This window comes from Struthio camelus, chromosome 1 (genome assembly GCF_040807025.1).
Source record: "Struthio camelus isolate bStrCam1 chromosome 1, bStrCam1.hap1, whole genome shotgun sequence".
In the NCBI taxonomy this organism is placed as follows: domain Eukaryota; kingdom Metazoa; phylum Chordata; class Aves; order Struthioniformes; family Struthionidae; genus Struthio; species Struthio camelus.
The window spans coordinates 75,547,202-75,571,607 of NC_090942.1; the positions used below are offsets into that span (position 1 = coordinate 75,547,202).

Here is a 24,406-nt window from a genome sequence, read left to right on the forward strand (position 1 = left end):
AATTGTTTTAATCTTAATTCAGATATGGTACTTAAGTTTTGAAGTGCTTATAGGAAGGGTATGTGCCACTTGTGGAAGAGACAGTTCTGGAGAGCAGGTAAGTCAGTCTGTGCATAAGTGAACTCTTTGTCGATATAGTTGTTCCCATAAAGGGTTTCCTCTTTGCTGTTTTTAGCTGTGGCATGCTGCTGATGCTATAGGATAAGGAAACTTTTTTTTAAAAATATATATATGTGTGTATATACATAAATGTATGAATATGTATAAACACAAATATAATTTGAGATCGTTATTTTCTTTATTAAATTAACTCAAAGCATTGTGCATTTGATCGGATTTTTAAGCCATGAAGTGTTTTTAATTTTCTCTTTTGCATATATATAATTTTTTTTTGTCACATCTCATGCCTTCCATTTGGCTTAATTGTTTCATTGTAGATTTTCAGCATTTAGCCATACAATGCTGACTGGGTAAACAGCATTTCTTTGCCGTTGGCCTCATCCCCAGTCTCGCACTTAAGGAATAGCTGCTGGCCCTGCCCCAATCCCATCCTGGTGTTTGGATCATGCTGCTGTCAGCCGGGTCCTTTGGCACAGGATTACTGAATATGTTTCCACCTTCTTCTGGCAGGATTCCCTTCAATGAAGATCCCAATCCCAATACTCATTCATCAGGACCCTCCACCCCTCTGAAAAACCAAACCTATTCCTTTTCACCTTCCAAGTCCTACAGTCGACAGTCCTCTTCTTCTGACACAGATTTGAGTTTGACACCCAAAACTGGTAAGGCGCTTCCACCCGCTTTTTGGTTAATTTGTGTTTCTCTTTTTATATTTTCGTTTGATTCCCTTTTTGCTTTTTGGCATTTAAGTTATCAGTGATGTGGAAACTGGAGACTTCAGATAGCACAACCAGAGCTTTCAAGGCTTTCTGTAGGTGATAATTTATGACAGGTCTGTATGTCCACTATTATGGAGAACATTAAATGACATTTGTAACACAACTGTATCCAAGCTGAAATATGACATTGCAAAGCATTAAGGGAGTCCTAAGCAATTGTCTCTTTCTTATTTCCTCCACTTCATATTGCAAATTATGGGAATACATTTCTCACCATAATATGTTAAGAGGGAGAGGGATCTTACTAATATTATGTAACCTTCAAGCCTAATTTATTATACTGTAAGTGTACCTTTCTATACATATGTCTGTGATGTTTTTTTTAACCCCTTTTTGCAAATGTGATATTAGAAATGTCTACAGCTGCTGTCTGTTTAATTTCCTTGGTATATGGAATGGCTTTAAGTACACAATATACATTTTGAAAGTAACTTAAATTATACTCAAAACATCTTCTGAAAGCATTTTTCCTTATCCATTGATTTATCATTTTTCGGCTTGCTTTTTTCCTTCTCCCCTCCTTTTTTTTTTTTTTTTTTTTTTTTAAAATCTGTGGTTTGAGTCATGTCAGTGATAATGTCAGCACAGCTCAAAAGAGTTGTATTCTGCTTATTTTCTGTCATGTACTCAGTGCCTTGAGTTTTTCCACTCTGGGGCAAAATATGTTGTAATATTGTTTATAAAAGTTTGCTTGCTTCTTAAATGGTGTTTTAAATTGTGGTATATGAAGCTCAGAATATTCCTATCTCCATCTTTTCCTGACAATTTTAAAGTATATTAAATATTAAATTTGATTCTGATAACTTTACCTGACAACATCTTTCAAGAGTATTTCCAAGAAGATAAGTTAAATGTTGCATTTCGATGCAATTATATTTTATCCTACTGAAAAACGTCCCTAGTTAGGAAGCTGCCTATCTCAGTACTGTCTTCTCTGTCCTCTTTTAGAAAAAAAGAAAAAAAATACACTTTTTTTTCTTTTTTCTTTTGTGTAGTTGATGACTATTGTGTGAATAACCTATGGTGGTCATGTGTTTAAAGGATGTAAAATTAAAACTGGATGCTTATAGGGACTCCGTGAATGTATACGTTTGTTTTACTTAAAAGAAACATGTTTTCAAGTATTATTTGACCAGATTTTCATGGTAAGAATCCAGCACTGTAAAGTATTTAAATGCAATGTAAATGGTATCTCTAAATCTAAAGGTCCTGAAGTGGTGAAGTTAGCAACTCAATTAAATTGTGAAGTTTTGAAGCAGCAACATTGCATCGTTACTTGCAATGTTATCTAGGTTGATGGGCCCCCTCACTTGTAGTCAGTTCATTCAGAGACTTTGAAACAGTTTGTGTAATCAGTGCCTCTTATTTTAGGAGTTTTCAGATACATAGAGAAAGCAGAGCTATTTTTTAAGCTATCCTCTAAATATTAAAGCTAACAGTGGATGAACTTTTGCTTACTAGCACTGTCTTTTAGCAGCTTTTAACTGTGTTGCTGAAACTTGTTTTAAGAGGTTTTTCTGGCTACGTTTAAAATTTTTGTACCTCAGTGTTACGTATTAAATTTTGAATCTTGAATTCCTTGAAAGAATAGTATCTCCAAGAGTAGTTTTTCCACCTTTTACCTAAAATTTGATGATGTACAGAAGATGTTTCCATTACATATTAGATTCAGTATGTCCTGAACCTGAGAAAAAACTTCTTCACTGTGAGGGTGACAGAGCATTGGAACAGGTTGCCCAGAGAGGTGGTGGAGTCTCCTTCGCTGGAGATATTCAAAACCCGTCTGGATGTGATCCTGGGCAATATGCTCTAGGTGACCCTGCTTGAGCAGGGGGGTTGGACTGGATGATCTCCAGAGGTCCCTTCCAACCTAAACGATTCTGTGATTCTGTTACTTTTAATAATTCAGTGTATTCATTTAGCCCTCTGTTTTCACTCCTTAAGACTAAGTTGGAATATCTCCATGTGAAAGTTGGTTATGTTAGTTTAAAGCTTTAAAGTGTATCAAACTTCCAATGTGACAGACAAAACATTATCAAATTTGAGGTTCAGATTAGCTGAAAAGCTGAATATTTCCTGTTTGTTTGTTTGTTTGTTTGTTTTGTTTTTCAGTACACAATATTCCTCTTCATTTTTTTGTCAGGTAGCTATTATATTCACATGCTCATGAGATGGAGACTAAGCCAGAAAAAGAGCACAGATACCACAATTTCATAATATGAGTAACTAAATAGAAGAAACTGAAATTTGAATCTACTTAAGCATTTTGTCTTTAGTAGCTCCAAATCAGGAGAATATGACCTTAATTTCTTCTATAAAATTCAGTTGTGATTGCATTATTTGTTCTGGTCTACATCTGGTCTAAATTTGAGGCAAAATTTTTCTGTGCTGAAAAAGCTTGTTTTGGTTTGGAGTTAGATTTCTTCTGTGAATATTGATATATTTTATGCCACTACAAACTAAGAGAAATACCAGACTGACCAAAAAAAAAAAAGCATTACAGATTTTAATAAGGTAATACATTTTGATGTGAGGTAGTATATGTGTGGAGGAAATTGAGAAGATGGGAACTCCTTTTTTTTTAATATGTGAATTTATAATTCTGTGGGATTGAAGACTCTAAAAAACATAACTGAAATCCATGACTCTTTTCTAGAAAAGAGAACTTTTTACATCTAATTAAGGAAAATAATCAGGTTAAGTGTATGAGAAGAGTATACTATTTAACTTTTATTCCATAGTATTTATTTTAAAATTTTGTATAAAATCTAAAATATATGTTAACTTACCATGGCTTTTTAATAAAATTAATAAACTTCAAAACAGCTGCTTCATGATTTTTGATAGCGTGCTTCTCATTCACGTTGTGGAGCTGTATTGTCATTCCATTTCTTCGTATGTTGAGAAATAATTTACCAAAAAGTGCTGGTTCATTTGTTTTTTTTTTTTTTTTTTTTTTTTGCATTTGCTTCATTTTGGTTTCTTCCTTCTGTTTCTTTAGTCATCTTCTGAATCTACATCTTTTTGTCTCTGTTACTTTCCTCCACAGCACCTTCCCCACAGGGACCTAGGATTTTCCTGTTTCCCAGCTCCCCTACACTCTCTTGTGATTCCCCACATCTTAAAAAGTCCTGTCTTCTCCTCTCGGGGTCTAGCCTTTACCCTCTACACTCTAGCCATGTCAGCCCTGTTGCTCTGAGGAAAAGTGTTTCTTTCACTGAAGAGCTGCTTCTGGCTGCTTCTGGTAGGATCAATCTGTTATGGCCTTTTAAGCAAACTTTTAAGAAAATGTTATTATTTGAGGGGGCATTTAACACACAGCCTTCTATAACCCTATTTTTTTGGTAAATTAGCCTCTGAAGACTGCTGGCTACATGACTGTTCATACTGCCTGTCACCTGTGCCCCAGAGGCTTGTAGCAGCTTCTGAACTACTTGTCTTACAGGAGTTGAAACAAATACATAGTTTATCCTACTGAACTTTCTCACCTCCATCTCAAAATTTCTTTTCATATTGGTAATTGTACTAACATAACTCTTTTTTTCTTTTTTCCCCATTCCCTTCAGTTTATTGTTCTTATATTTTGCATGGAACAAGCACTTGCTCGTTATTCATTCATAATTTATTGAAATCTGGCCATCAGATGGCTAGCAAGTCTGCTCTTTAAATTAATGTATTTCAAACTGAGTCCAAACAAACTTTGTATTTGTACTACCTCCTTATCCATTTCACTAACATGCATTATTTTCATAGGTTTAAATTAACTAGTTGATACTACTGCTTTTTTCCTACAGAAACTGTTTTGATTTTTTTTGTTTGCTTTGTATCCAGTATTTATGCCATACTTGTCTGTATTTAATATTGTATAGTCCCTGAAAATGATATTCAGAATCAATACCAGATAATAGAATCTAATTTAATCCTGTTTAATTGGACTATACAGATGCTAATTTTTTGTTTCCTTATCCAAGAACAGCTAAAAATATTTTATAACAGTCACAATATTTGTATATATTTATATATGGCAATGATAGTCTAGTCATTTTTGAAAATGTTAGAAATGAACTAACATAGATCAAGTCCGGTTTTATTTCCAGTTAGCCCTGTGTTTGGTTAAAAACAAACAAATGCATTCCTGTATACATGCAAAATCTCACTCAGGTTTATTAGATGCTTGATCAGAAGAGCAAGGAAACTAGCAAGGAACTGTTATGTTAAATTAGTTGTTATTTCTGTAAAAATCTTTGTTTTCATTTATAACTGTTTACATTGTGGTGTGTCTGTATTACATCTTGCTCCTAACACTTTTTTTTTTTCTGATTCTTTGTTCTTTGCTTTTCTTAGTGCTTTCTTAAATAACTTAAGTGTTTGTTTTTGCTTTGTCAAATTAGCACTAATGGTTTGAGATACGAGAAATACCAATGATAGTATGTTTTTAGGCATGAAATACTTTCCAGAAAATCTGGTTCACCAGTATTGTGTTTGTTTTAGCAAAAACACAATTTTGGTATGTGTTTTTTTATTATTTTTTATTTTTGTGATTTGTTACCATAGAGAAATACTATATTGTCATACATATAACGTGCATCTCACCACACTCACTTGAAAGTACAGTTCCTTGATAACAAATCCTTCTATAGCAAATATGATTGTATATTTGATGAACTTCCCAGCTCTTCAGAGAAATCTCCTGTATTGGGGGAAGGAGTAAAAGATGTGAAAGAAAGGGAGAAGACAGATGGTAGAAGTACTGGGAATAGGGTAGGAAGATCAGAGACGGGATAAAAATCCCCCCATATTACCCATATTATTCTAAATCGGCGTTAATTTCTTGTTTTTATTTACAGATACCCTACAGGTTATATGTGTGAAAATATAGTAATCAAATAATTGTGACAGTTTTAAATGCTTAGCAATAGTCCTTAGCTGATCTGAATGAAACAAATGAGTGATTATTTCATAGCATGGATGTTAAAGAAAATAAATATAATTAATTTTTTTTGAATTTACATTTCAAATCAAAAGATGCACGTTGCTTTTGCAATTTTCTCTTTAGTCCCAATCATGCAGTATAAAGCTGCTACTGAAATTACGTGTACAGCCTTCCCCCAGTGATTAGAAAAAGGATTTAGATGCTCTGAAACCCTTGGAAAGACAGATTTTTTTTTTTTTAAATTGATAATGCGGGTAGAGAGAGATACCTAACTATAGAAGAATTTGACTAAGAGGGGTTGTTCAGCAGTGTGGAGTCTAATGGTGACCTGCAACCCTTTTTCATAAGGACTGAAACTCCTAATATACCTATTGTATAGGAACTTCCTGTGAGAACAGAGAATGTGGATCTATATTTATATATATTGAAATCATAGGCAAAAATTCCCAATAGTGGCAGAAAAAAAAAAATCAAGCTATATGTCATAAGTAAGAACTGCAAGCTCAAGTCTCTAACGTTTTATATTGAAGTTTTTTACCTCACATTGGTAACACAAAAAGATCTTGGATCAGGATTTTTTTTTTGAGCCACTCCGTTAAGTTTAACAGCAGTATTAGTTATGTTTTTTTAAAAAAAAAATCTTAAACCGTGATGCTCAGCATTTTCATTCCAAAACTTAAAGTTTTTGATAGTTTGACTGTTTTCCATCATGATTTAATATATCTTTAAATCCACGTTTGATACAGATTATAACATATGTTTCTTTGGATGTTATTTGTACTGATACTCTTCAGGAATGGGCAGTGGGAGTGCTGGAAAAGAAGGGGGGCCATTTAAAACTCTTTTAAGACAACAGACTCAGTCAGCTCTGGAACAAAGGGTAAGGCATACATGAACTGTTTTATACTTATATTTCTGATATACTGAAGTGGAAATTTAGCTTTTAGTAAGGAAAATCTTTCTTGTTAGTTTATTTGAAAAATAGGCCTAACTTTTATGTCTGCATATGTTGAACGTTTAATAGCCTTTTTGATATACAAATGATACTGAATTTTAATATATTACTAAAGTGTTAAGAAAAGAGTGGAGCAAATAGTGTAATGTTCACAGCACTCAAATGATTTTAGCTGGTGGTGTAAGAAACAGTCATATCAAAAATTATTGTCATTTAGTCTCTGTAAATTACTGATGCACGTGCCAGTTCAGTACTTTACCAGCTTGTATTTAATTAAATTTTATAGAATTCAAACTGAGAAATATTACAGTAGCTTTAAGCAAGGTGAAAATTCCATTTATAGTTGAGAAAACTTTTAGTTTTGAAAAAATAAAATTGGTAGCATAATTTAGCCTAGATTCTATTACATTAAATGATGTTCATATAGACTACATGTGGCTAAAAAACATCGATTCCCAAGCAATAAAAGGGTTTTAAAGGGTTACAGATTTTAGAAGAACCTCTGCGAGACTAAGAAACATCATCTATTATTATGTCGTCAATCTACAGTGCACAATAAAAACGGTAGTGTTCGTTTTGGAATGTTTTCTTTTTTTAATATATAATACATTGCTGTGGTCAAAATGTTGTGTTATTAGTGAAGTCTGTTGAAGGAAGAAGTTTGGATGTCTTACCCTGTGGAAATAAATTTTAATTTAATAAGAATTTCTGTCTATCTGAACTACTTACTTAGAACCATATGCATTTTTGAAAACAAAATCAGCTGCATCTGTGAAATATAAGTGAATAGCTATTACTTTGAGTAAGTGGATGATTCTCTTTTTATTTTTTGTTATCCGTTGCTAAGGGAGGATCGCCTCATAGGTTCTGTAGAAGGCGGGTATGTTCCTAAACATTATGTGACCTTTTTGTAGCCCTTTTTTCTTGTATTGAGGATTTCTAATTTTTGAACAATCATTTGAAATTTTTTAATTTCTTCTTTATAAGGATTTGATAGATTTCTTTGCAGTCTTGTTCATACAGGGTTTTTATATTTTTGTTCCGCCTTTTTTTGACCATTTATCAAATTGGCATATTTTGTCATAACTAATATTTTGCATGTTTGTACATTTCAATTAAGATTTTAATTTCTCTTTAAATAGAAATCCATGACTTTTTGCTTTTAATGCTTTAATTTTAAAATAAGCTAACACTTTAAAAGATCCTTTTCTCTGTACCCTTGTTTCTGCTAGCATTTTAGTCATTTCATGGGAAATCTGTTATTTCTTTAGAAAACTTTTTAAAAATATGTAAAAAAAATTGTAAAGTAAGAACACAAGGTATTTTTAGAATTTGAATGATTTGCATCTTGTTTTGTTAAGACTCTATATTGCAAAGTGAAGAAAATATGATAAAAAGGGATGGAAACATGTTGGACACATTATTAATGATAGCATAATGATGTCATTGCAAAGCATGACTGTAATTGTCAGTATGAAAAATGTCATAATGCCTTTCTGGAAATGTCATGTTGGATGTTTCTTTTGCTACAGTTACCCTTCTTTCAGTTACTTAACTAGAATGAATAACAAGGATGCAGGGAGAGAGACATTTACCTCAAAATGTCTTTGGACCTGATAAGATAACTTGTCTATTTTAATATTATGGACATAAGTAGTACACATTAAGTATCTGTCTGTATTAGGGTTGCATTTGTTTAGGAAAACATTAGAAGGAATAAATTTGAGATGTATATTATCTTTTCACATATTTTAGAAATATAGTAAGTTCTTTTGAGGCTTATGTCCAGATTATTTGGGTATATCATACTGTTATGACATTGAAAAATGGTTCCTTTAACTGGACATCCCCTTAGCTTTTTTTTTTTTTTTAATTGTGTACAGTTTTAGTATACCACTTAATTGCATACCACGACAGATTTTGCTGAAGGGGTAATCTTGCTAATTTTTTCCTGGGAAAATACACCAGCCTTGGAAAACTCATATGCACATTAGATATTACATTAATAATATTTTCAGCAATTCACAATATGCATGTTGATAGTTGTACTATAGCACAGCTGTCTTGGACTATATCTTTAGCTATAAATATATTTATTATATCTCTGTCATTGGGCAAATTTGAGCTTATTTTAATGGTAAAAAATTAGCCTTATGTTTTTGTATAAATGTCCAAGTGCTGCTCTTAATTGTGTTTTGTATCTCTGTTGACCTCAGCTTGGACAAATGCTGTTATTTTTCCATGTTTGCATCCTGCAAGTGCTTGAGACAGTCTTTACTGCTTCCTTTTCAAAATGTAGATGCGTTGATCTCCATCTGTGATGCTAGAGAGCTGTTGTGTCAGAATGCAGTTCTGTATACGATTCTTTTGGCTGAAACGCTGACTTAAGCAACTCTTCTTTCCAGCGACTTCTTATCACTAATGAGTCCATCCTCTCAGTTCAGTTGGAAAAACAATTATGGAATTGTTTGGCCACCCCATGAGATGGTTCAGTGAATGTGTTATGAATAAAAATAATTCAACCAGAAAATTAACAGTATTTTAATATGGATCACTTTCTTGTTCGGTTCACCTCGTAAGGCTTTATTGACATATCTGAGTATTGTGAGCATTATCTGAGGGAGCGGAACAGTGATGGGAACGAATGACTGGTTAGATGGCAGACTGAGAACTGCTTAAGCTGGCACTAACACCAAAAGAAATGTGTGTGTAGCCTTGTTCCATGTGCTTTTCCATTATTTTGTGTGTATTTGTATAAAGTGCAATTAAAAAAAGAATACTAGCAATACATATATGTGTAAACACAAACCCTTTTAAGTATTGTATTAAGCAAATATTACAATGACTTTATTGCAGCCTTGCCAAACCTTCTCCAAATGGCAGTTGTAACATCTCTGTGTCGTTGCAAGAATTAAATCAGTGGCATAGTTCTTTCAGAATCTGTGCAGTCAATGACTCTGAGATGGTGTAGTGAACTGGCATTGGTAAAATAATTGAGTTTTCAGTGGCACGTTTTTAAAATTCACATTGTCCTGTCTTCTGAAATAGAGGGATTATTTTGTGCTTTATCTGATTTAAAGGTAGTCCATTGCAAAGTGCAGGAATAGAGGAAAATTATAGCACGGAAATACTGCATCTGGTTCTTAGGGATTCTGTTTTCCATGCAATAAGTATGGCTCTAAAATTTTGAGGTATTACGGAGTACCTCACATACCTGAGGATGGAACTTTTATTTACAAATAATAAAAAATATCTGAATGATTAAAAAAAGGGGAAAGGGAAGCCGCACTGTGGTATCCATCATACAAAGTGACAGCATTCCCTCTGTGTGAGAATGAATGAGACATTCTTAATGGAATAAGAGCAGTGGTTCAGTGAGACAGTTATCTCTCTGCATTTGCTTATGTGACTGAAATTAATCTGATAGAGTACAGATCTAACTTAAGCATATATCATAATATAGACTTGCAATTATCTTTATGACTGAGTATATTGGTTAGGACAAAACCATGTTTATTACTTTAATATTTTATTTGTGGTTTGTAGTGTAGGAAATGCAGGCAAATTGGAAGTTTGACTATATTAAAATTACTTTCAGTACACAACCTTACAAAGACGCATTAAAAGCAGAAGTAATTTCTGAATTTCGAGATAGATTAAAAAGCATGACATTTGCTTATTTAGAGCATGGAGTATCTTTTGCTTTGATGGTCATTGCATATTGCTTTAGCGTAGTATAAATACATATATATGTGCTTGTATATAAATGTAGCATAGGCTTAATATAATTTAATATAACTTAACATTGCATAGGCAGTAAACATTTTCTATTGATGTCTGTAGTTTTAGGAAAGCTAATTATTAATTTTTAGTGTCATTAATGTGGCATAACTGTATTCAGGGGACTGAGCAAACATCTATGTTAACTTAAGGTGAGTGTTATGGAATTACACAGGGAAAAACATATATACTTGTGAATCTCTTAGAGCTTGATTTATAAAGCCAGAATGAAAGAGGACTCTAACAGAGTGATGATATACTGGGATTTTCTTTGGGGGGGGGGGGGGGGGTGTGCATGAGACACATGCAGAGAGAAAGCCCTGTGTTGTAGTCAGGACATTCTGGCTGCTCTGGTAATCTGCAAAGCACTTTGATCTGGTGGAACCTTCTGGTGGCTTCTTTTCCCTAGTCCTCTCTAGAGATCTTTCTGTGCTCCTGAAGACAGATTAGCCAAGCAGGTTTGCAGAGTCCTATGGTGAAATCTTCTTGCTTTTTAATTGCTTCGTAAGGCACGACTGCAGTAATTTTTTATTATTTGTTTTTTGCTTATAGTTGTCCTTACTATTGTTGCTAATTTCAAAGTTTGCCTCTCAATTTTTTTTAAGTCTGGAAACCAAATGAAAATCCAACAAAATTTGTGACAAAGTTTTTGTAGGGCATTGTGAGAGTTCTAATAACCTTTCGGGTTATAATAGTTCTGAAGGTGTGTGTGTGTGTGTGTGAGTTTGTTTTTTTTTTCTTTTTTAAATCTATACTGAACTTTAGTTTGTAAAGAGGGTTTTTTATGTCATGTATTGCTGGAAGAACTGTGATCATCTCTGCAGCAAGTAGGTAGAAGCTCAATTGAATGATACTGTTGCAAGTGCCCTAAGTATGTGAGAAAGGAATCCATTCTGCGCTTTCTCCCATATAAAATTACAGTGTTTATTTTTTCCATTTATCCAGTTGTCATAACTGTACCAACCCTGAATGCATGATTTTTTTTTTTTTTGGCCCTGTGCATTTAGAATTGGCAAACATAAATCTATTGCCTTTCCCCCATAAGTATGCTGTAATATATATATTAGACAGTTAATAGAACATCTCTGTAGAAATGCAAAATACAGTCTCCCAATTTTGGGCCCACTTCCTTTGAATATGAGGAGTTTATCTCACCATTTATGTCCTGAGAAAGGACTGTTATTTTTTACTCTGTTTCTTTGATGAACTACATTTTTGGATGGTTGCTGAAACTTGAGTATTAATTTTCCAATTTTATTAAGGGCTGGTAAAATTCATTTAGGAAAGTGAAATTGGAGGTGAATTTCCTCAATTTTATTAAGAACTTAAAATCATGCTTTATTCTAGAAGATGGATATTTACTGGTTACGTTTAGAGCTTGCGACACTAGCAGATCAGTGTGCTGACATTTTTTAGGTATGCTTTTATGTAATAAGGCATAATTCTTGCAAAATTACAGTTAATTTTACACTGTTCTTCAGGATCAGACTACCCTTAGCTGTAACAGTTAGCCCTAGAAAATGTAGAAAAATGTTATTTTATTTTGTATCAGCTAATGGGAGTAAAATTATTTTGTTTAGCCGCTATGTTAAAAATGGACTGATTGAGGCTTTGTTAATGGTAGCATATAGGATTTAGATTATTAATTACTGTCCTATTGAGCTGCAAATCTATGGGGGAAAAGTATTCTTACGTTGTAGAATACTTCTGCTTTTATTACATTGTGTTGAGTAAGTGAAGACATGTGGCTACATACTGCTCAGTAAGCCTGAAGGACGTTTGGCTTCGTGTAACTGCTTTGCTTGAATTTCAAGGGAATTTTCAATTCACTGCATGTTTTTTGGCAGTCAGGAGGTTTTTTTTTTTTTTTTTTTTAAGCAATCATTTGATGTTTGTTTTTAATCATAACAGGAATTTCCATTTTTTACCTTGACGGCCTTTCCACCAGGCTTCCTCGTCCATGTTGGTGGTGTAGTCAGTGCACGTTCTGTGAAGCTCTTGGATCGCATTCATAATCCTGGTATGTTAACACAAGAAATTTTTCTCAAGTCAAGTCTTATCGCGTTGTCCCTGTATTTCTAATCTTTGAAACTTTATTGAAATATGTATATATTATAAAAACCTATGCTAACAGTGTATGTTGAAGACGGTATTTTTCAGACAAGCATTTCAGCTTGAAAAATATTAATCTTTCAGAGAGTATGTTTTTAGTAAGAAACTTTCCAGTAAGTTAATGAGAATAAAATACTTTGAATCTAGTAACTTTGCACCAAAAATTATCTTTGAATTATCAAGAGGTTGATTATTTTTTGACCACTTCTTAATTTTAAAATTTGATGCAAGATTTCCCTTAAAACAGAAGTAACATGAAATACTTGATCTTAACTATAAATATTTTTCTAATTTTCAGCTCCTTGCAATACCTAAGGACTAAGCACTGCAGTTTAGCTCAATACTTGTTTATAAACTCATTTGCAAAAAACCCTTTTTGACTTTGTTTCTATTTGTATTTAATAATATATACAGAACACTGCTTTAAGATTTTTATTTAGTTTTTACTTGGAAACTCCAGTACTGAAACATGCATGTCCTAGTTCTAACATTAACTGATTTGTGACTCTGAAAACCTTATTATATTTATTGGAACAAGTGATGAGGGATACTTTCTAAAAAGTCAAGAGTTAATTAGTGCTCTTAAAACACGGACAGATGAGAGAAAATAAAATGTAGCACCTGTAGTGGTTTTGCATGCACTAGCCAGGAGTAATGAAGTTTGTGCAAATGCATCTTTTTAGAAAACTATTATTTTAATTTTTTTCAATTTATTTCTTCTTCCTGCGACTCAAGGCAAGCAGTTCTGCAAACAGTTAAGTTGTTGTTGATCTAAAGACTCAATAAACTGACAGAGAACATGGAATAAAATCCCGGACTTAATTCAAGAAAAGTACTTTAGGGAATTTTTAAAACGTCTCAATACATAGCATTATTGTTTTTTTCCTAATTCTGAACTTTTATTCTTGACCCTGTCATGAAGAGAAGATTAACAGAAATGTCAAAACATAATTCGTGTGTGTCCTCTGTTTCTCTGCCACAAAGTCCTCTTAAGGTTTCTGTATTTTGCCATGAATCTGACACAGGTAACTTATACTAAGTTTATTATATTGTAAATTTATTTAAGACAAAATTAAAAAGACGACAGTTATGCTCAGAAGTTTTCCAGAATAATTTCTTGCATTATGCGCTGCTTTGTTTTTACCAACTGACTGAAAGCAAGATAATAGAGATGTGTATGCATATTTGCACAATTAAGTGGCTCTTTGCAGCATTTTAGTAGAATTTTTAGATTGCTCCTGACAAGTGAATGTAAGATGCATGATACTTCAAACTCAGTATATTGCAAAACAGTAAAAAAAAAAAAAACAAAACAAAACAACAAAGGAGAATGAAGGGTCATGGTTATGGGATGGAAGAGGAAGAAGTGGGAAAAACATTCTAGTATAGCAATGATCTTATTAAGCAATTGAGTCAAGTCTGTAAAATATTAAAGGAAACAAACTGACAAGTAAATAAACAGGAAAATGTAGAGAAGGAAAGAACATTTAAAGGGGTTGTTTGGAAATCAGTGAGTAATACAATAATTGCTATATACTGTACACTTTGATCACGCCTAGTGCTAGTTTGCTATAGCATGTTCCTTTTTCCCTTTCTATTTCAGCCTCTTATTAATTCTGCTGTCTGTGTCTTTCCAGTTCCTGTGGAGTGGTGTTGTCAATTGTGTTCTTGTTGGTAGTTTTTTTTTTCACTATTCTGCTCCTATAACTGATCTACTAATTTGCTGTTTTGAACTCAGCCTTTGTCGGAATTATGGGTAACACAAGATCATACAAACTGCTAGACTGGAATAGTTTCAATTCAGGTATTTTACTAGTCATTCAGTACTACATATGCTGACAGAAATTATGGCAGCTCAGTGAAGTTCTTAGAAATGCTGTAGAATATAGGTTAATACATCAAATTTAAATCTGTTTAACCATCGAATGCTTCAGTCTCCTATTTGTTTTAATGTTTCTGAAGGCTTCCTTTAAAATTGCAAAACATTATTTTAATATAAAATAGCATTGTTAAGAATTATTTAATATCAATCTGGAAAGCTGAATATTCGGAAGATTATTTCTTAGTAGATTTCAGCTCAGTGTCTGCAAAACAAATAATTTAGGAAAAGAGAATAGAGCCTATTTGTATAAAAAAAAAAAAGCATCATGTCAGGTGTTCGTGGTTTTTTTTTTTTTTTTTTTCCTATGAGCTTACACTTTTTTCAGTAACGGCTATACTTCTGATAACTTCAGGAAATCGATTAATGTGCTTATTCTAAATAACAGACATAAAGACAGATGGAGAGAACAAAAAAGAGACCAAGAGAGCAATCTATTTGAAAGAAAAGAGTGGTATATGTAGTCCGGGGTGTCTTAGTTCATAAATCCTGTATTGTAAAATGCATTCAGCTTGCAGGAGTTCCATCTTATTATTTGAACTTTTGAATCACTTTAAAACCTAACTCGAAAAAGCCCCAATGTTCTATTTCTATACAGTTTTAGGGACCAAAGTGTGTAACTTCTGTATACAGCCACAGAGAAAACGGAAGAGTTGATGGTGCAGTCTACATAAGTTATATAGAGTACTGGCCTCTTCGGGGGGAAAAATAAAAGCAATTTTTTTTTCCTTTCCCTCTGGAAACATAAGGAACCTTGAAAGAAACAAAGACTAACTTCTCTACATAGAATAGGAAGCCAGCAGAGCTTGCCAACTGCTGATGTTTTTAAAGCTGGCCCAGTGAAAGGATGTAAAGGTGACCTCTAGGGGTTTGTTTCCTCCAGAAACAATTTATTTCCTGTTGCTTCACTGCTGCAATGCGTCTGTGTATCGTTTGTCTCTGAAAGTGGCACAGTCATTCTCTAAACTTCAGCTTAAATTGTCCCTATGCGTTTTCCAGTTTACAAATAGTTTAGTCACTGGTAATACCTGAAACTATAGGCTCATTTTTATATCCTTACTCTTCTCTGTTGGTCTTGGACCAACATTATAGTTTTGAGGTTTTATGCTTTTTGTGGTTTTTATTTGCTTTTCTAAATTTTATTATAATCTTTTACATTTATTTTTGCTTTCTATGTAAGAATAGTAGTACGAAATTCGCAGATTACTGGTGTAGCATAGCCTGTTCCAAGATATTAAATGAAGAATTTTTGCATCTTGTATGGTACTTTGAAAAGTTTGACTTAATTGTTGCTTTGTTGAGCTAGTGTTTAGGAGGATGCTACCATGGAAAAAATTTTGTTAGAATAATTGAGTAAATGAATTGTGTGCAGACACTACACATATATTGACCTAGGCTAGAAAGTGATTCAGAAATGTGAGCCACAGAAAGCTGAGGAGAAATTGTGCATTCATTCCTTGACACGTTATCCGAGGCAGTAACCTAAATTGTTTAGAGATAAACAGGAAGAAGAATGCACATCTATATCATGCGCAGTTATACCCAGAGATGGTTGTTATACAGAACTTCTGGAGTAAAAAGGCCTCAATCAAATACTAATTTCAGCGTTAATACCCTTTTAAGAACTGTCTGTGTGTCTCTTGCCCATTGTAGACAATCCTGCTGCTCCTTCCATGTGTGTCAGGAGCTTTCTAGTAACAGTTTTGGTATTTATCCTGCTGGGCAGGGACTAAGTAGGGCGTGCTCATATGCCTGGAAGTATGTTTCTTTTGCAGTGGTAGGTGTGTTGCTATATCGAGAAAAAAGGAGGAGGGCAGTAGATCTGTCACCATATATGACCTGTGTTGGATTGTAGTTTTTGTAATAGAAGCTATTCCAGTCCTTAGATTGGAATAAGGACTATGCTGTCAGGTCTATTACCATTGAAAAGTCCAAGCAGATTTCTCTTCATCTCCTCCCACTAGAGCTTTCTTGCCAGCTCTGTTACGTGCCAGCTAATACTTGGCCTGTAAGAAAACAGGGATGTATACAGTTTAAGGAAAATAATACTGTATCGTTCATCTTAGCAAGGCTGTATTCCCAGCCATAAATAGGCTAAAATTATTTTCCTTTTTGAAAGCGTTCAGGTTTCATTTGTGTTTGTTGACAAACTTGTGTGACATCTAAAGATAATGTTTTGATCTTTTTTTCTTTTTTTCTTTTTTTTAACCTTTGTCAAGTGGACATACTTAATGGAGTGCATAAGTAAGACCAGGACCATCTGATGGTGGTGAAAAAGTGCGAAGAGTAAACTGTGATTTGAGGATGCCAGAAAATCGAATGCCGAAGTAGAGACTAACTTTATTTGGTGGAGAAGGGAAGAGAATAGACAGAAAAGAAACTGCTTAAACTTCTGGAATTGCTTTCAATGACAAAGAGTTTGATGACAAATTTTTTAAATGTTTGTATAATGAAATTATGAAAAAGATGATGGTCAAGAAGAATCTGCAAGAGTAGATAGTCAAGAGCTCAAATTCATAGAAAAGAGGAAACATAATACAGTGGAAGAAATGCTATGGCCCTGTCTCTGAAAAAGGCTGTTAAAGATGTACTCTTAAGTATAAAAACCTGAAAGGAGTTCTGGATCCAGGAGACTGGACCTTTGTTAAAGTCTAATCTTGAGATTAAACGTAGGGAAGGAAGGTTACTTTGCAGTGTAAGGAACTTGTGGAATAGAGGCTGCTTTTGCTTATGACTGTTTCATAACAATAACATATATGGTGTTGTTACATAATTATGTTTTTAACCTCTTCATTCAGGGAGCTGCTCCAACAATAACTCTTTAGCTCCAGTAGTCAAGAAATATGGAATGAGAAAAGATTGTTAATAAAATTCCCTGAGCTCCTTGTTTGATGCCCTAGTACTTCAAGTGCAGAATTCTCCAGTACTCTAGTTTTGTTTATGAAGAAATAGAAGAGGAAAGCCTGAATACATTTTGGTTCTATAACTGAATGCTTTTCTTTCACAGAAATGCGAACTTACACTGAATGTGCAAATTAAACTTTCTGTTACTACCTGGGACATGACAGTGGTGTACTTGAAAGAATGCAATAGAAGATGTGAGAATGTTCTCAGTAGCGTCTAATGTGGCTATCGTTCAGAACTAGCAGAAAATGCAAAATTTTAAGCCTGATCTCTAGCCTTTCATTGAAAAATGTCCAAAGTCACCTTTTAATATCTCAATGTGGATTGATATTGTAATGGAATATTAAGGGAGGTGTCAGAGTGTTGTCTGAATGCAGTGAGGCATAATGAAAGTTTTAGGGTGCTTGACTGGATCCTTAGCTTGTCATGGTTTATTAGTATGTGATTTTTTTCCAGTGGTATTTTATTCTATTTTTCAGCAGACATCCCAGAGGACTAGATATTCCCTTTCCATTTTTATGGTTAATGTGAATGATCTTTGAATATTTTTGTTTTTGTTTTGAAGTAGATGCACCCTTAAATTAATGAAAACTTCGTTTTTTGGTTGCTGTGCATTATTTTCCATTGAGGAAGTTTTAAGTAGATGTTTATATAACTAGGCAAATGATTATTGTTAGTGAGTGTAGAACAGTATTCATACATTTCATTAGGAATTCATAAATTAATAAACTTAGCATTTAAAGTCTTTTATTTTAAAATTCTTTGCCTAATAATTCTATTTAGTCTGTTTAATTGAAAAATCTCCCTAAAATTTGACAAATGGTGTGAGAACTCTCATAGACTCGTATTGCTGAACAAAAGCTCCAATAAAGCTGTTGCTTATTCCATTGCTGCAGTTTCTTTTTGAATAGTTAGTACATAAGAGGAGGAACCTTGATCTTGCAGAATATTGTTATTTTTGCATGTTACTTCTCCTAATTTCAGAATATGGGGCTCTACTACAACCATTTTGTTGATATAATTTCCTTCACATACTTCAATGAGTTTGAGTCAGCCTTACGATCTGTCACTCGGATGTACAGAGGTAATTGTAGTAATTTTGATGTGGCCCAAGGTATACTGTTGTGTTGAAAGAGAACTAGAATGATGCCAGTGGAAGGGGCACATTCCTAAGTACTAAGGAAATACAGGTAATTGTGTAGTTGTAAAATGTTTGCTGATGAAATTTTAGAAAACTGAAATTTAAGTGGCAGATCACACAAGGTCTAATTGACCTTCACAGCGTTGTAGAATTAACTTTAATGAATAAGGTCCATTATCTGATCCATTATCTTCTGTGTTAAGTCTGTCTGCCTTATTTTTGTTTTACCTGTTTTTTTTCTTGATCAAATTATTATATATAATGTAAGCATATTCTTATTCAGCTTTATGAAGTAATTTCTTCAATACCCCATGTTTCTCATCAAGAAATACCATAATTAAAATGAATTTTTTTCTGGTTTGATTTATTGGTAGGATTCAACTAGACAGTGCAATTTCTTTAACCTTTTGCAGTAATATTTTCAGTGTTTTTTTTTTTTTTTAGAGGATTTGAGTTCTTCTGTTTCTTGTAATATGCTTTTGTAGAGGTCCTGAACTCACTTCAAAGGGACCTGAAGGAAAGGCTCCTATTAATTAGTTATTGGATCCAGGAGTTTAGAGAGGCTTCTCTGACTGACTGGTTTGTCTGAAAACAAAATAGAGTTGTGACTGTATAGAAATAGCGTATATGCAAAGGCTGTGTGAACGTAACAGATACAAAGCCTGAGGAGCGTAAACATAAATAGGAAATGCGGAGGCAGTATAAATTCCTCCCTACTGAATTCATCTCATTTTCTTATATAGTGAGATAGCTTGGCCCTTTCTTGCTGACTGTGTGCGAAGTATCTTGTCTGTGAACATCTGTGTTTGATGTTGAAAAGAAGAATCCTTTTGTGTTTGAAATTCTCTGTTTCTTCCAAGAATTGTTAGATCTAATAATATTCTTGTTGCTTATTTTAAGGTGTCCAACTAATTGGGCTTAAAATTTAAAATATACGTGTAATTCATTTTGTTATGCTAGCTGCAAAATAGATACACTACGTAATATTTAGAAGACAGTGTCTTGTCGCAGCATAGTATCTCCGGCTTGGGTAGGAACCCCTTCACTGTTGTCCTCTGAAGATGTCTTTTGAAGTTTGCTCCTGTTTTAAAACTAATTGTATTTATTGTACCTAGAAAACAAAGCAACAGATACAAGATAGAATAAGTAGTTTCTTCGTTACCTAGAAGCTCTCCAAAATAGGAGACTTTGCCCTTGACACTGCAATAGAATCCATGAAAACAGATTCCCGTATCTCCTTTGTGTCCCACTCATTTTACTTTTAGAGGAACTGTATGCAGGGCTGTGGGGCCTTTACTGTTAAAAGATGAATGACTGGAACAATAACTAAAAGCTGGAGTGACAAAAGAAGTTACATATTTAAGCTTGGCACCTATCTTAGTATCTGCCAGAGGCAAATTAATTTTTGACATATAAAATTTGTTTATGTCCAGGCAGTGTTTTGGAACTTTTTAAATGCTAAACAAAAATGTGAAGTTTAGACCTTTATTGCGGCTAGTGCTGTTCCTGTCAGACCTTCATCTGTGATTAAAAACAAAAATTATAAGATGTATTCCTGTTATGGCTGTGTAGTTAACGCTGGTAGTATTGTCAGCAGATTTAGTTGAACCAGTGTCAGTTTATGGAAAAATGTTCCCTCAGAGATTGATTACTTGTTGTATTTAGAAGAGATGAAATTTGCAGTGGTCTGTCCAAGTGATTTTTTGCTTGTTTATTTCTAAGACCAGGCACATATGTAACTTGGAATGTGTGACTGAGTTGGGTTTTTTCAGTGCCAAAATCCAAGTAGTTATTTTCTCTTTCACCTAGGACATTCTGTTTAGACTTATAGAGTTTAATTTAGTTTAGGTCACAGGTGTTAATGTCACACAGTGAGCATAATATGAATTACCTTGTACTTTGTGATGTCAGTCATAGGGCTTAGAAGATAGCAATCTGTAGGTATCTGGGCATTTAAACAGTTCAAATAGTATTTAGTTGAGATTAGGAGCAAGTGCAGTGGGACGTCTCAAGGCTGGGGCTGTTGAGAATATAAGGCTGGGAGAGCTGGAACTGATTGGAAGTTGAGGTAGGATTTCAAAAGCTAACCTTTGAATTAAAGTTATCATTCCATTTTAGGGATAAGATAGTTTAAACATCTCCTGATCCATTATAGAATTTCTTAATGGAAGTATAATTCCATGTATTTCTGTCTAATTTACAAATACATTCACCCGTATCAGAGATACAGCAATTACGGAGAGACTGTTAATTGTTTCATACTTAAAGCAACATTTTTGTTTCTTTTGTAAGAAAAACAGAGTATTCGGTAGCCTTTCAGCAGTGATACAGGGTTCAGTGCTATTTCGTGGAATTTGGAATAAAGGAAAACAATTCAACTGTTGTGGTGAGAGTGTTACTAAGAGAAACACTTTTTCCCCATCCTGAGAATTATCTTCATATTAAAGCTAATACTGCTCAGTAGTGAGCTGCCACTAAAAAGTGTGATCCTGCTCTTCTGTCGCACTTCTGCCGTCTGGTGATGATGTAGTTGCAAAGCGAGTCCCTTTACCTGGCCGACGTAATATAAAACTGACCCTGCATATGAATGGTTTTGTGTTGAATCAACCAGCTGAAATAACTCATCCTGTAAATGCATGAAGGCTGGATGCAATTTTAATCCTAAGTGTTCTTAATGCTCCCTCTTCAGTAACTAAAGAACTTGTCCTTCGATATCAAAAATCTTTTGTATTGTTTTGCTTATTCAGCAGTTTGAGTTTGAAAAGTAAGATGCATATTCTCTGACCTCATCCCATATGACGGAAAAGCAGTGACAAAATACCGTTCTCTAGGCTGGATGTTTTATCTGTAGTTTAAGCTTTGTAGGAATGAGCATAGCTTTTTCTCTTTGCTGGTATGTTTGCACTGCTTTTTTGCTATTTTAGTGTATGTTAGATTATTTGGATTTATCAAAGTAAAACTACTTCCTCAATTTCCTTATCATCATATGCGAAGTTACCATTTTCACATCTTTTAGTTTTGAGGATAAAGATAGGGAGTTATTTTCTAAAATCTGGAATGGCTTCAAATATCTTGGGAAAGTTTTAGATTTTTATTGGTCAATTGTAAGGTTATTTAGCACTACCCATGTTTTGTGTGTGTATTTTGGGTTTGCATCTGAGAGGTTTATACACCTATTTTAATTGCTAACTATTTTAGAATCATGATAGGTAGTTTTGTTATTCATGGCATAACCAGAGGGGATCGAGTTAGACATGAAGGTCCAGGTGCTTCTAAACGTAGCAAAGATGTCTCTTAAATACACAGTCCAAAAAAGACACGTTTATATTTGAAATTGTTTACAAAATAGCAAAAAGAGAATAGTTGTTACTGATTTTAAAAAAAAGGTGGGGGACGGGCTCATTTGGACCATGTTTAGAACATAATCCCTTCTCTCCAAATTCACAATATTAAGCTTGACTAATAGGTTTTGATGGAGAAGATCTGAGAATGGAGATGGTGAAGCTCTGTTTGCAGTATAAAAGCAGAATAAACTGTGTCCACTCTTGCAATTTTGAGGTTATTGTAGATATGATTACTGAGGCCTACTCTATAAGAAGAATGGATTATGGTGGTGCCTAGTGAAAGACTCATAGATTGAATCTGAAGATGACTGTTGCTATCTCCGCTGCCATTTTTGAGACACCAGAACATAGAGTTGCTCGTTATAGATTGTGATAATCTTCACAGTATGTCTCTCCTCCTTGTTTCAGAATGTTACATGGTAAATACTCACTAAATTTCAATATTAAAATAGGTTGAAAATGAATCATACAATTTCTTTTGCAGAGTAACTGTTTCTGCATTTCTTGGGATTCAGCTTTAACTCTTGAGTACAATCTGAATAATTAAGAGATCATTCTTTGTAATTTTTCTTCAAGTTTTACAAATCTTCAGGGAACTACCGAGATTCTGGCTAAGTCGTAAAAGGTCCTGAACAAGAGAACCTCTAGCAAATAAGCTCGGAAAGGTGTTGCTGCTTGGGAATCAGAAAATGTCTACAGTGTCTAGTGTTATCTCCAGTTGAAAGGTACAGGCAGGATTTTGTCCCAGTGACAGTATACCCTGGTAAAGGTCAATCTTGAATTTGAAGGAAAGAGTTAGGATCTGAATTGGTGGTATGTAAAACAGACTAAAAGAACATTTAGGGTGTGAGATAAATGCAGTATTGCTGATTGCTGTTTGTATCTTCTAAAGCTCTTCAATAAAAGCAACTTTGGAAAGTTGCAGTTGAAGGAGGTTTGAGTTGGCACGATTTTTATAGACTACTGTACTGTTTGCAACATTGTTTCTTAAATCTTGGCTGTAGAAACAGTATGCTTTGCTTCCACTTTGTTATAAATATCATGCCAATTTTGAAACATTAATAAAAGTAGATTAGTAATATTTAATCTTTGGTTTCCAATGAAGGGCACTTAATAGCAGTGTAATTTTTGCAAACCTTTTGGCTTAAAGTTTTAGATAATCCCTGCTATAAACTACTCAGTAGATTTGCTGGAAAAGCTTGTGATTGAGTGCTATGTATGCTTGCCTTTTTGCTTCCACCTAGAATCCAGGGCCATTACTTTCTGTAACCATTTCAGTGAGCTGCCATAGTTTTCAGTCTGTACTGTCACCTGATCCAAGCATGCGCCAAAATTCCCACCGTTTCTGGCTACTGTCTGCTGAATCTGCTTTGCGAACCCTTAGTTCTTAAGCTTTTGCCTTAGCCAAAAACAACAACAGACACCCTCATGGAGTGTACTGGACACATGCCATCCTGCTTCCCTAATTCCTCTAATTGTTTATGTAACTCCCTAGCTTTACTAAACTTGTAAATGCTACAATGGCATCCCCATGTGGAATTGTGTGGCTCATGTGTCAAAAAAGGCTGCTTGTGAAAATATTTGTCAGAAGAATACGAATGCTACACATTGCACTGCATTCAGTGTTTTGTATCAATTTATTATTGCAATGTCATGGTGTTTGATTTTAATTGTAGACAATCATTTTGTATTTTAATATGCAAAGGTAAGTGTATAAATTGTGTGTGAATGTACAATATTTATATATAAACATATTGATTCTTATTATTGGGCCTCTTTCTGGAAGAAAAAAGTACGGATTCAATTAAATTTAATGTCTTAAGCAGAGGACCCACTCTCCTTTACAAGCACATGTTTATGCATGACTTTTGTAGAAACTTTTGAACTTGTGCAATGAGAATTTGTTGGGTTTTTTGGAACTATATTAGGCCTGATCCTGTTAGCACTGAAGACAATGGCTGTAAAATTGTTTTTGTCTTTAATAAGAATGAAAATGATCCATAACATTACTTTTTTTTAATCCTGATGTTGACCAGAGTCTCAGAAAGAAGAAAGGGTTAAATGTTGTTTGAGCAAGACATAGTGTTGAGCAACCCCCCAACAACGTGTGTTTCCCTTATAATAATGTGCTGTGTAGATTAGGTGAGAGAATTGTGTTAACTCTCTTGGAGACTTGTCCTAAACTTTAATATGCATTATAAATTCATTGTGGAGGAAAGTTATGTGTTTGCATTGAGATTGGGACCCGTCACTACTACTTCCACCGTTTCTGTTCCCTTTCAGTATTTCCATTCCCTTTAAGTATTTTGTTCCGTTTCAGTTTTTAATGTGGCCATGTTCTTTTTTAGTTTCATGTTGTTGCTTGTATCGTTATTCTTTATTCCACAGCACTTTCCCTCTTCATCTCCAGTCTCCTCACCCTATTGTTTACTTTCAACTCTTTGGTCACAACTTCATGT

The 24,406-nt window shown here is 34.0% G+C and overlaps 1 protein-coding gene across 27 annotated transcripts in view; it reads left to right on the plus strand.

Annotated features, from left to right (window-relative positions):
• Positions 1-24,406, plus strand: part of C2CD5 (C2 calcium dependent domain containing 5) — a 73,824-nt gene that overhangs the window by 13,794 nt on the left and 35,624 nt on the right. For 17 of the 27 annotated variants that reach the window (XM_068949024.1, XM_068949057.1, XM_068949171.1 and 14 more), the window contains 3 exons: positions 631-782; positions 6,627-6,712; positions 12,479-12,587. In XM_068949024.1, the coding sequence (XP_068805125.1) occupies positions 631-782; positions 6,627-6,712; positions 12,479-12,587 (347 nt within the window). Of the gene's footprint in view, positions 1-630; positions 783-6,626; positions 6,713-7,634; positions 7,668-12,478; positions 12,588-14,417; positions 14,484-24,406 lie in introns of all 27 variants that reach the window. The other 10 variants (XM_068949062.1, XM_068949071.1, XM_068949166.1 and 7 more) reach the window with 5 other exon arrangements.